The 14,191-nt window shown below is 32.8% G+C and overlaps 2 protein-coding genes across 2 annotated transcripts; both read right to left on the bottom strand.

Annotated features, from left to right (window-relative positions):
* Positions 1–395: 395 nt before the first annotated feature.
* LOC123922177 lies at positions 396–2,545 on the bottom strand. Its single transcript, XM_045974922.1, has 5 exons — positions 2,380–2,545; positions 1,942–2,283; positions 1,184–1,479; positions 655–1,102; positions 396–424 (listed from the first exon to the last, which is right to left on the bottom strand). Exons 1-5 carry the CDS (start codon positions 2,543–2,545, stop codon positions 396–398), a joined length of 1,281 nt encoding a protein of 426 aa, XP_045830878.1.
* Positions 2,546–5,434: 2,889 nt separating this feature from the next.
* On the bottom strand, positions 5,435–8,312 carry LOC123921889. The gene is made up of 2 exons (XM_045974592.1): positions 7,657–8,312; positions 5,435–6,085 (listed from the first exon to the last, which is right to left on the bottom strand). The coding sequence occupies exons 1-2, from the start codon at positions 8,057–8,059 to the stop codon at positions 5,895–5,897; spliced, it is 594 nt and encodes a 197-aa protein (XP_045830548.1). The 5' UTR covers positions 8,060–8,312; the 3' UTR covers positions 5,435–5,894.
* Between the last annotated feature and the right edge of the window lie 5,879 nt (positions 8,313–14,191).

Genomic DNA, 14,191 nt, shown 5'->3' with positions numbered 1-14,191 from the left:
TATGTATTAAAATTGGTATATTTGTTTTTAATAATTCTTTTATATTATGGTATAGTTTTTTTATTGGAATATTATGGTATAGACAATGTTTTAATATTGAAATAAATAACATTATCCAGATTGTAAAGCATTTTATTAAAAATAAAAAAGGAAGTCAATCATTTACTTTTTCACAACAAAAAAAGAGCAGTAAATAATATGAGAATGAAATGATAAGATGAAATGATTCATTAATTGAATTATGATTACACTTGCTCCATATATATATATATATATATATATATATATATATATATATATATATATATATATATATATATATATATATATATATATATATATATATATATATATTTTTGAACAAGTCAAAATGAGATCATTATATAAACAAAAGTCTACTCAGCACAAGACGTATCAAGGAAGACTAAGTAAGGTTACAAAAAAGTCAAAATACAAGGACCAAAAGAAACTATACAAAGCCCAAACAAAGCATAGGACTAAACCACCAATTATGGCAGTTCAAAGCTAAAGTACTACTCGTCGCTTTCAACCACCTAAAAGAAAAAGTCTTGATCTTGTCCAACATATGATGCACTGTGTTTGCTGAGTCTCTGAATAAACTGTAATTTCTTTCGGTCCACATAACCCACACACAAGCCAGCCATATAAGCTGTATGAAAGAACGTCGTGCTCGAAGACCACCTGTTGAGTATGTAAACTGAACAAAATGATCGGGAATAGTCTGAGCTGTCACCAAAGAAGAGTCAATCCAAGAGCTAACAAGAGACCAAAGAACACCAAAGGTACTGCAAGAAAGGAACAGGTGCTGAGCCGTCTCAACCTCTCCGCATCCAGAAACACAATGATTTCCCGCCTCAAATAAAATCCCTCGAGTAACCAAGTTTGCTTTGGTAGGTAACCTGTCCTGCAAGAGTCGCCAGGCGCAAATGGAAACCTTCAAAGGAACCTGACGATGCCAAATAAGACCTGACGCATCATCCAAAGTAACTGCATCCCGTGTCGTCAACAGCTGATATGCACAACGAACAGTATAAACGTCATCCAGGGCAGACTGCCACTTCCACCTATCTGGAACATGGTCCTGCAAAAAGAGGGTAAGAAGTAAAGACTGACACTCCCCCAACAACTCCTCCTCCCACGCCCTCAACTGACGCCGCCACACCCACGCCGCTCCTCCAATCCCCCAACCCTGCATAAACATCTCAGCCACTAAAGCCGATTTGTTTTCTGCCAAGTCAAACAACCGCCCAAATCGCTCCCGCAACGAGATTCCATCCACCCAGGGATCGGTCCAGAAAAAAGTATCGGACCCATCCCGCACCTTTCTCGAAACATGCTCTCTGAACCACCCTCCCCCTAGCTCTCCTCCGCCATCCCAAATACGCGCCATCTCCCTCCACCATGTAGACCCACGCGCTCCACCCTCACACAGCCTACCTCGCTCAACTCCATAACGGCCTGCCAACACTCGAAACCACAAACCCTCTCGATCCACTAGCATCCTCCAACACCATTTGCCTAACAGGGCAAGATTAAACTCTCTCAGCTGCCTCACCCCCAAACCCCCATACTCCTTACGTAAGCATATAGTTTTCCAGCTAATCCAAGATATTTTCCTAAAGTCCTCACTTCCCCCCCAAAAAAATTTAATCAAAATAGATTCAATAGAAGAGATAGTACCTGAGGGAGCCTTAAAGAAGGAAAGAGCATAGACAGGCAGAGAGGTCAACACAGATTTAAGCAGAACTAGACGACCACCAAAAGAGAGAAAACGACTCCTCCATCCCGCTAAACGATTCTTTAAACGATCCAAAACAGGTTCCCAAAAACCTAAGCGCCTCGGATCACCCCCAATAGGAAGGCCTAAATAAAGGAAATGAATTTTTCCCACTTTACAACACAGAGCTGACGCCGCCTCACCTAACCAAGAATCAGGGATATTAACCCCAACCAGCAGGCTTTTGTGAAAGTTAACACGCAAACCCGACATAGACTCGAATAGCACAAGGACAGCCCGCAAAGCACGAACATTCGCCCAACACTTTGTCCCCATCAATAACGTATCGTCGGCGAACTGAAGATGCGACACCGAAACTGGAGCTATCTCGCCAACACTATACCCCGTAAACAAATCACGCTCCACCATGGCCTCCATCAACACATGTAAACCCTCCGCAGCCATCAGGAAAAGAAAAGGGGACAACGAATCCCCTTGTCTTAAGCCCCTCTCTAGAGGAAACTCATCAGCTGGACTACCATTGACTAGGACAGAAGCAGTAGCTGTACACACACACTCTCTTATCCACTTCCTCTAAAGGGTCGGGAATCCCATTCTCCCCATTACAGCGTCCAAATAACCCCAATCAACAGAATCATAAGCCTTCTCAAAATCAACTTTAAAGAGAAGCAACTCCTTCTTAGACTTGCGGGCCTCATCCACAACCTCATTCGCAATAAGGATGCCGTCAAGAATCTGCCGGCCCTTAACAAACGCCGTCTGGGAAACAGAAATCACACTGCCCATCACGAGACGCAACCGGTTCGCTAACACCTTTGCCAAAATTTTATAAAGGCTGCCCACAAGCGATATAGGCCGGAGCTAGCGATATTTGGATATAAGATACGTTAATACAAAAATCAAAGTAATGGTAAAGTGCACTATAGTAATTAGCAACCAGCTAGTAAATTCTACTACTGTGTTTGGTAATATAAATAAGTTAGCTTATAGCTTATTATATGAGCTTATAAGTTTGTTTCAAAAAATTAGAGGTGTTTGGTAACAAGTTTTTTTTACTAGCTTATAGTTTTTTTTCAGATGTTATTTCAAGTAGCGTTTGAGTTTATAACTTATAGTTTTTTATACTTTATTCCATTTTTACCATTTAATTTAATAACTACCCACTCTAAAAAAGAAATTATCCGTTATATCAATTATGTCATTTTATATTTATTAACTACTTTAAAAACTAATTTTATCATACACTTTAATTTCAATTAGATAATTTTCAGCCATCAACTATAAACTAACTTTTCAGCTATCAGCTAGTTTATAACTTATTTTTCCCAAACTCTAAGTAACTTAATTGAGCTTGCCTGCGATCAATATCTTCTTGGTGTAATAGTAAAGCAAAAGAAAATGCAAATGAAAATGCACTCACAGAGTTTTAAGCCGGTGACATTAGGCTAACATTACAGCACATGAAGTCAATTGAACTGGATACATTTTTATGCATATGAGGATTTTATTATTATTATTATTATTATTATTATTATTATTATTATTATTATTTATTTTTTTAAATTTTTTTTACAGTGTTATTATTATTATTATTATTATTATTATTATTATTATTATTATTATACAATACAATTGTTACATTTGGGGGCCTAATGGGCTTTATAATTTTTTAAAATTTTGGGGCCTAAAGTCACACCTTCATTAGCTTTGCGTTTGGGCGGGCCCTGTTACTGAGATAGAAGAGAATTTCTTTAGTCGTTTTATCTATTTTCTTGCGCGGCATATAAATTTATCAAAATATCCCGTCCGTTATTTAGATAGTGAAAACCCTCCGAAAAACCCTACTTTTATAACGTTCGCTTAGGTAGCGAAATGATAAAAATGGAATCAAAAGCTGAAGCTGAAATGAGAGGAAAATTGGAGAGGATCCAAATTCAAAATACTAAATTGGCAAAAACTAACACACAACGTTGACGCTTATAAAAAAAAAATTGACAAATGTTAATTTGTCATTTTATAAAATGAATTAGAAAGTGTAAGGGTTTTTTTTTATAAAATAAATTTGCAAAAAAAAAAAATAATAATAATAAAAGCCAACTGTAATTTGCCAAAAAATAAATAAAAGCCGAGTGTACATTTTTTTTTGGTATAAAACAACATTGCGTCGACATATTAATTGTGAGCGGTAATTGTAAATTTGGTGGCAATTTATTTACTTAAATTTAATTTAATTCAGTTCGGATGAGTTGTTGGTACGTGGTTGTGGATTCTGTGTTGGCGGTCGTTCCATTCGCCACTTTGTAGCCTAATTGTTCTCTGCAGATTTTCACTCTTCTCCTTTTTTTTTAACTTGGTTTTGCACCCGTGCGCAAGTTCGTTGGGTTGCGCTCGAGATGAGTGTTGTTTGTTAAGATTTATTAGGACTGTTTTGATTTATCACGATTTGTTTTTTATCTGGGTCAGTTGTTGTGATGTCCCCCAATCTTTGTATCACTTTATTTTATTTAATATATTTTTCATTTTGCTTAAAAAAAAGTGATTAAAATAATAAGATCTGGTCCAATCTAGTATGGTTTAATTTGGATCCATTTTTAGCTATCGAAATTATAAATTATATTTTTTTAATTAAATATTAATATTATAAAAAAAGTATAATAACAAGTTTGATGTAAAATATAATATTTAATAATAATAACAATAATATATATTAAAAAATTATTATTTAGGAACGACAAGTTGACAACAGTGAACTATATTTAAAATGTATGAACGTTTATTGTGGAATATTGTCAAAAAAATTAATTGTAATAATAGCATTAAATGTCAAATGCATAAGAATTGAGAATGTCTAAGAGAAGAGTATTTGGAAGAGAAAGAAAGACAAATAGTCTTGACTTTATTCATATTATAAATTATAGATATTGATTAAAATGATGGTTTGCGGAATAATTAAATTTAACAAAGATTTTTATTGGCATCTTATTACTATTTGACGAAAATATCTACTACCTTTTCATTTGATCATGGTACTATTATGGTATACCAATAATAAAAAGATATGTCGACAAAAAATATCAACATCAATGATGTAGACCTATCGTAGGTAGATTTCCATGACGAAATTGCTTAACATGCAGGAAAAATATGAAACAACAACGTAAAGAAAGAAAACGAAGTAAGAGGAAGCAAAAAACACAACATGAACTGCGTAGCCGACCTTTTTGTAACACAAGTAACCGGCCAACTCATTCATTGATGTCATTCACGGCTTTATTTTGAACATTTTCTTCTTTCATTTTTAAGTGATTTAGTGGCTATTGGCTAATAATTCAACTGTCAATTAATAAAGTGTTTGAAGTTCAAATTCAAATTTATACAATAGAATAATGCTAGCAACACACTCTTTAACAAACACACTCCAACACACTCTCTTTTATTGGTTGAAATTCACATGGGTCCCATAAAAAAATGTGGACCCATATAACTTTTATGGGACCCATATAAATTTTAACCAATAAAAGAGAGTGTGTTGGAGTGTGTTTGTTATTGAAGTGTGTTGCTAGCACTCCTCTATACAATATTAATGTTTCTACCAACTGAGTTAAACTCTTCGTAAAAAAAACTGAGTTAAACTCACATAAACTTTTGAACTTTTTTTTAAAAGAAATAAACTTATTTCATATAATTTTGAAAAAACATTAACAATAGTCCACGTGAACTTAACTTAATAAATGAACATCACATTATATATACAGTAATTAATTGTAGCGTGCTTTCTATTAGTCATCCTTACTAACTTAGCGTTGGAGCACCTGCAAATACACAACCTCTCTTCCATTCACCGAAACGGAAGAGAAGTATCATTGGCGAAGTCATCTCTGATCCATGTAGCTATTAACCTAGGTGCTGCAAAATTGTTTGCAGATTCACCTTTTTTAGCTTTAGTGTATATATATCCGTCCTAACAGGCTTATGCGCATTATTTTGAAAATAAAAAATGAAAAAATTATTGAAAAATTTGAAGATAAAATTACATAAATACAAAATTATTGAATATACTACTAAATGTTGCTGTTGGCACTTGGCATCATGGCAAGTGATGATTAATTCTCACCGAATCATTATTATCAGTTTTTCATAGCAAGAAACTATACACCTTACTCAACCAACCGAAACCTTTGCACGGTTTTTCAGCTTGTGTGGAACACGAACCAAACGACACCGTTACGCTATCATCTACACCATCACTCTCTCCAATGTTGTTCTTTGGACAGATGAAGAAATTCCTTGATCCAATTTCCCTCAGCTTCTCATTTCTATCTAAACCTGCACTAATGAAACAGATCAATTTCCATCCTACAAAAATTATATTAAAATAAAAATTAATATGTACTTTTCATCTCTTTACTTTGTTTCATTTGCTATCTTATTTACAAATTTATTTATAATTTTTTCTTTGAAAATTTAAAATATTTTTCAAAACACAAGAAATTCTAAAAGAAATACTGTATGATACAAAGAGTCTAAAAAGGTTCGGATACAAAAACGTATCCAAGAAAATAAAACAGCAATGTCTAAACCACTCAATATCAATTATTAGGTGTCAACACCTAAACAAGCAAGAAGTTGTGACCACGGATTTGAATAGCATGCGGTAGATAAAGCAAGCACACTGTTTTACGCTGTTTTAAATATTGATCGTTGATTTATGATCGAACTTCGCAGATTAAATATAGAAAAAAACAATCGCTAAAAGATTTGATTCGCTAGTTTGTGATCAGAAAGTTCAGATGCATTACTACGCACTAACAACACCAAATCCAATTTCTTGTGACCACTTCTGGATTGCTCCAAAGTTCGAGAGCTCGCTACAATGACATGCCACAAAAGCATAAAGGTGCGCCAAGCCTTTCACCTCCCATTCGAATCGTATTGCCTCCACGACAATTAATGGTGTTGGAATACAATATATTAGATTCTCAATAAATCTAAAATGTAAACTCTCTAAAGATCGGAAGGAGTATTAATGAGTAATTATCTTGTAGCCGTCACAATTCAATGTTCCGATGGATCTATCATCCCTTCTATAAAAGGTGTTCTCTTCTGACACCATATGATATAGTACAGTTTATATTTTTGACGATTTGCTATTAGACATCTGTTCACTTTTTCTGATTACTCTAGATCAACCCGCTAATTATTTAAACCATATTGTCACGATTGACACAAAAATTTAGTTCTTCTGATACATTTACTTTTTAGATTCATAAAATATTAGATACATTTAGTTCATATTATAAACCAAATACATCAAATAATAAATCAAATGCATTAAATATTAACCTGAAAAATATATTTTTCTTTATAACAAGGACTAAGGAAGTGTATTAATTTAAAAATATGACAATTTTTCAACATATGTAAATTTGAAGATAATTTTTCTCTTGGCATAAGTCTGAAGCTAAAGTTGAGTAAGCTGACAATTGAATTGACAAGTAAAGTGGATATCATCACACCTTCCAAGTAGATTAGACTTTTTAGTGTTTTTTTATTTATTTATGTAGATTCACACTTTTTTGTGTGATAGAAATGATACATTTTTGAAAATTGAAAATAATATTTTTATTATTTTCTAAAAATACACAATTAACATATTGGTTTCTAGCATTTCTTTTTCTTAACTAGTACTAAAATTCACAATAACCTCTATAAACAAATTTTAATCTCTACTTTAATATTTAGATGTTGTTAATTTATCAAAAAAATATTAACCTTAAAAAAATAAAAATTAAATAAAATAAACTGGCTCTAAAATTGTAAATAAAACAAAATTGTGAATAAAAAATATATTTAAATTTAAACACAAACAAATTATTAAAAACGAAGCCATGACTTACTTTCCAAGCTGAACTGAGAATAATGAAGATCGAAGTATGAAGCCTCATTCGACGGCAAGATTGGACGGCGACCTTCCTTAACATATAACCGCACCGCCGCCGTTATCAAATCTCCCACCGTCGATTCCGGCGTCATCAAAACTTGCACCGGACCAAGGCTCCCTATCATCATAACCTTAAGCAGAAACTTCGGCGGCTGTTTCGGAAAAATCTCAGCCGCCGTCGTCGTCATTGCCGCACGCTTCCTATCCGGTCCAAGTTCCGGCATAGTCTTCGGCCGCCGGAGTTTTACACCAGCCGCCGTCGCAGAATTCTGACCGTAAAAAGAAGACGATTTCTCTGGTAATTTACCTCGCCGGTGATTTTCCACCGGACTGGTAAGGTTGTTGTTGAGGTTCGGCATCGGAGTGTTTTACAGTGAGGGGTAAAGTGGTATTTTCAACTTCAATCAATGGTATCTGAAATATCTATAGTGAGTGGTGAAGAGATTTGGTTCTGTGGTTTATAGTTATTGAAAGCTATCATGCCAGAAGGGTAAAACGGGAAGAATATATTTTTTGAGCGTTACGAAAACTATGAAGATTTGATGAATGGAGACTTGGAGTGTGAGCCTCTGAATCTTTTGGATTTTTTTATACGTAAAGTGGCAGAGAGTGGCGGTCTTATGTCTATATAAAACGAAAATGAAACGTGTCTTTTTTTTAATTATTATTTTATAGGGTTAAATATTTATTTTAAAAAATAAATATAGATGAATTTCCTGCTAAATAAACGTTGCATAAAGCATCACAATATTCACCGATGGAGAACTCAGATGGTTGATTATTGTGGCTCAAATCAAATTCCCACACTACTGTCTAAACAATTTATAAGTTTTTTTTTTAAAAAAAATAAATGATATATTTATTTATTTAAATTGATATAATACTATAATATTTTTTTTGTACATAGACGAAATGACAAACCATTAAAAACTCACACACACAAAGTGGATGGACCAAGGATCGAACCTCAGTCATGACGTCTGACACTAGCAATTTCGACATTTCTGTCAGTTGAACTAGGATTTGTGGACTGTATAATAAAAATTTAAGATTGGAAAAATAAATGATATTATCATAACATTTATGTTAATAATATAAAATAATAAATTATATAAACAGAAAAATATGACTATATCGAACTGTCCGGAATATTAATATCTTTGAATTTGTAAAGTTGAAACACTGAAGTCATTTGATTTAACCTACATTAGAATGAAACTAATCTTTCGATTTAAAACAAATAAACATCACACAAAGGCAAAATACACTACACCAAAATTGAAATATAAAATTCACAATACCAATATGAAAATTGAAACAACAAATGTGTAAAAACCACATTTATTTCACTATACGAATAAGAAAAAAATAAATAAATGGATGATCTCAAGTCAAAACGTGATATTAACAACTCACTTGGGTTGGTGCATTGATATTGACTTGGGACTTGGGAGTGTACTCCTCTTGAAATCTAAGGTTCGATTCTCTATAATGTCAATTTGGATAAGCAAATTTAACTTCTTAAAAATAAACGTGATATTAACATTAAAAATTCGGTCAATTAAACAATTTTACTTTAGTGACAATTCATGGTTGAACCAAACAATTTATATATGGTGTTTTAAATACATTACTTTACTTTTGTAAAATAAAAAACATTATTTTACTATTTTTAAATACTTCATCCGATCCTTAATATAAGAAAGACTTTACTTTTTAGATTCATTATAAGAATCTATGGACTAGATACATTAAGTTTTCAATAAATCTAAAAAGTAAAATTTCTCTTATATTAAGGATCGAAAGGAGTATTCAAATAGCATAACCCTAAAAAACATTTAGCATTTATGTGATTTTTTAGAGCAATATTAGAACTTTTGCCGACATCAAAACAAACAAGCACACCAATAGATGTTACATTGACGCGACAATGCATCAGGCAAATGGCAATATCTTCCTAAAATATAGTGGCAATGTCTCAATGAGGATGCGGTGTACATTCTCCGTAACAATATATTAACAAAAGTCACATTTCTAGGTTCATTACATATTTAATGTATTTGGTTTATATTATAAGATAAATACATTAAATATATAATGAACCTAAAAAGTTAGTTTTTGCTTATATACGGAGTAGTATGCATTTCGGTGTATTTATAGTCATACGATTAATAGGCAGCATGTCAACAAAGAGGGGCATATGACTCTAGCTCATGTTTATATGTCAACCATTCAATCCCTTTTTGTTGTGAACTCTTCACTCAAATAAAAAAAATTAAAAGGTAAACTATTAGTATATATTTAGTTGGAGTTTGGATAGTATATTATTCATGAGGTTTAACGTTTGATTTTCTGTTCTATATTGTAAACCAAATAAAATTAATGAAAGGTACGTATTAAACTGGACTATATCCAATTAAATTTATATTTGAGAGGATCTTCATTCTTCTCCGGTCTTTGCTTTATCTGAATTTGAATGGATTTAAATATATCTGTATCCGCCTCAATTTTTAATGAAGGTGAAAAATATATCCAAAACCTTATATCCAACCAGGTTCAAATATTTTAGTTTCGCCCGGTCTCCATCCTATCTTTTGAAATTGGAGAAAATCTGAAATCAAACACAATGAAATTGGATTTTCCTTGTCAATCTCGGACAGATTCAACCGGATATGAGTTTTGTTGACATGCATAACGATTAAATTGAACGCATTTTTTGGTTATCATAACATAGGTATACGAAGTTTTCACCACTTTTTTTTTCTCTCTCGATAATTAGAATATTCATTAATAATGTCCAAACCTAGCATCACAATGAGAAAACTTTACCCTCCTTCTATGAAGGGTTGTAAAGGTCTCAAACTATTATTTACTCGAAAGTTGCACAGACAATCACATACAAACTCTAGCATAAAATAACTCCAAAACTCCAAAGGAGCAGCTATACAACCTTCATCCACAAAAATACCCACCCACAATCAAGTTTACACTGCTATTAACGATGACCGTAAAATGGAAATCAGGAGCACATATAAAAATTTATTTCCATTAAAAACAAAAATCATACCTTAAAGAACATCGTTGTAAACATGAGATTGGTTTAACACGTGTATATCATTGTTTAAAGCCTGCAACAAAATCAACCAGTTACGCTACCCATGCTATCCTTCCTCAAAGTGTCGACAGTAACGTTGGTATCCACATGAAAATATACTTTCATATAACCACGGCCACGAGTCATTCACAAACATTCTAAAGCACCACAAAGCCAACATAAGCATTGAACCTCCCTAATGTTTTTTACCTTGATCACTTCTAATCTCAAACCACCGCAACCTGTTGTCTTTAATTGTAACAATTAAAGATATATATTTTAGTGTTTGTTTGGACTGAAGTTGTTTCATTGGTCTTGGGAATTGATTTTATGCGGTGACATCACCATCCAGTGAAATCACATCCATCCATAATGATAACTAATTTTCGTCGAAAAATTTGTGGGATACATAAGATTGATTCTTCCCTCTCAACCGAATTTCTATTATACGCAAAAACCGAGAACCAAAAAACCAAGAACCAAATCCCTTACCAGATGCTTAAGATGTCAAAACCCTTACTGCTTTAACTAATTATTGTCGGTAATATCTCAACTTTTATTTTAATTATGTAATTAGTTTAATTTTACTTTGTCAGCACATTACAATATGTACAACTTTAAATATGTCTTTCACAAAAGTAAAACATTAACAGTTGAACGGATACTGGATACAATTGGTTAACCGTGTACGAATTAAATCCTAACTTTTTTTTTTTGACAAATTAAATCCTAACTTTAAACATGTTACTTGTGTAGACGAATTAAATCGAAACTTATACTCTCTTAATTTTCGCATTCACTTATACATGTTCCTTGACTCTCCACTCTATTCTCAGCACTCCCTTCAGCCTTAATTATAAGTTAAATAACTGATATATTTGAACTATAATATAGTCCAACTATATATCATTTATTCAATAATCTAAAAAGTAAATTTTTGTTTATAATTAAGGCCGAAAAGAGTATTTATATTTATTTATACATAATGACTTTTTGGTTGGGTAAATGACTTAATTCAACAAGGTTTAGGAGAAGCAAGTAGATGGTGAGCGAAGCATGATCAACCCATGCTTCCAAAGAAAGCTATAAGAGACTAATCTAGTACTAGTCTTCGTTAGGTTCTTACGGCTTAATCTAAAAATAACTGCTGCCAAATAGTAGTTACTATAGTATTAATCATGTAATGCGGGTATATAAAAACGACTTATCAATAGAATTGTTTAATTAATTAATAATTAATATACAAAAACTTACTTTTACTATAGTAGTTACTATAGTAGTTACATTGATCAAACTTACTTTTACTTTTGTATTAATTTCTCCAGCTATATCATGATAGGACATTACCGTTAGATCGTTAATACAACATTGGTCTTTTTTTTTTTTTGATGGACAACATTGGTTTTATATGTGAATAATTATGTATTGCGAAGTGTCATTGAAGGTAATAAGTTCAATTAAAAGTGATATATTAAGATTTGGCTAAAATGGAGTTATGAGTATTTAATAGGGTATGAACCTTTGATGTATATAGACTAATGACTAATTTTATTTTAGTGATAAGTTAAAATAGAAATACCAATAATTAACCCTAAATTGGGTTTATGAATAAGGAAGTTATGGTCTTCAAGTCACACTAGCGCTCTTTATCAACATCTCATTATCACAAATATACAGAGAGAATAATATAGAGGGTTCTATTCACCAAAAAAAAAAATATAGAGAGTTCTCATAAAAAGTGATATTAATCTAGAAGACCAAACCACAACATTATTCGGTCATGATAAGAAATGAGAGTAAACAAGCTAGTGTCACATTTATAATATTAATTGATATTATAAAAGTGTTCAATATATTTTATGAAAATTTTCTTAACTAATAGAGTCATTATGCTATATATCCTCATGCACTTGAGTTTTAGGATTTGTTTGCAAGACACATTTTTAAACTTATAATTTTTATGTCCTTGTAACCTTGTCACAAATAAACATCCTTAAATCATACGATACATCGTTTTGAACAGACATCTCAAACAAACGTAAATAAAGACACTACTTAAAATTAGCAATTTTTATTTACCCAAAAAAAAATAAAAAAAAAATTTACCCTTTAACGAAGCAATCGTTTCTTTGCATTAGTAGTAAACGACAATCTCTTATTTTTCCGAGCGGTGCGTTTCAACGGTTCAACCACCGAGTCTCTGAACCGGCACGGTAACAATTGATGCCTCCCTCTTTTAGACCGAACCACCGGCTCTCTCTCATTTTCTTCACAACGACTCTGAGTCATCATTAACTCGGTTCCAATTTGTTTCTCTTCAGCCGAGTCAGACTCAGACTCGTTGTTGTTTTTTTCAGATACAACTCTCGCCGCTTCAATAAGTAAATCAAAACAGTTATTACAATCGCCACGTGGAAACGACGTCGTTTCTGTTTTTATGTCATTTTCGTTTTCCAACTCCGCTGCCACGTCATCAACAACATTTTTCTCTTGATCAACAACTTTCTCTTCTGGTTCTTCTTGTTCTTGTTCATGTTCTTGTTGTTGTCGTCTTTCGTCGTTGTTGTTGTTGTTGTTGTTGGTTGTGGTTTTAGTGGGAGATTCAGAAGAGAAAGTGAGATTCAAATCAAAAGGAAGACGATTTTTGTTGGAGGGTGGGATTGAGGAAATGATGTGGAGGATTTTGAACAAGTACATTTGGGATTTAGAATAGCGAGGAGGGGTGGTGGAAGAAGCCATTGAGGTTGTTGATATGAAGGAAATTAGGGAAAAGGGTTTTGGATTTTGGATTTTTCAGCAGAAATTGAAAAGGGTTAGTTAGTCATGGTTTGTTTTTGTAGCACGATTAAAGCAACAGTGAGTGTGTGTGTGAGAGAAACTGAATGAAGAGTCAAGACAGACTCTGTCTGAGTAATGTAGGAGTAGCCACTACCCATGGCAAACGAAATAGTACTAATTTCGAGTATTCTTTTTTATATTATTTTGCTGGAGTAAACTCTCAAATATGTCCTCAAATTTTAAATTTCGTCAAATATTCCCAAAATTTAGAAATAGACAAATACCCCCTGAAATTATAAAAAGTCAATCAAATTACCTCTGACGTAGACTCTGACTGGTAGTGTCTGGTAGTGTCAATCAAATTGCTCCCTGACACTACCAGTCAGAGTCTACGTCAGAGGTAATTTGATTGACTTTTTATAATTTCAGAGGATATTTGTCTATTTCCAAATTTCAGGGGTAGTTGACGAATTTTAAAATTTTAGGAAGTATTCGACAATTTACTCTATTTTGCTGGCTACACTCACACCGAATTAAGTGCACTAACTCGTTGCCATAGTAATAGTAATAGTAATGATATTAATCGTCCGATCTAAATTATTTTTTTTTTTAATAAGCA

This window comes from Trifolium pratense, linkage group LG4, assembly GCF_020283565.1.
Source record: "Trifolium pratense cultivar HEN17-A07 linkage group LG4, ARS_RC_1.1, whole genome shotgun sequence".
Taxonomy (NCBI): Eukaryota; Viridiplantae; Streptophyta; class Magnoliopsida; order Fabales; family Fabaceae; genus Trifolium; species Trifolium pratense.
Note: the sequence above shows the minus strand (reverse complement) of the source record. Positions and strands in the feature narration are given on the sequence as shown.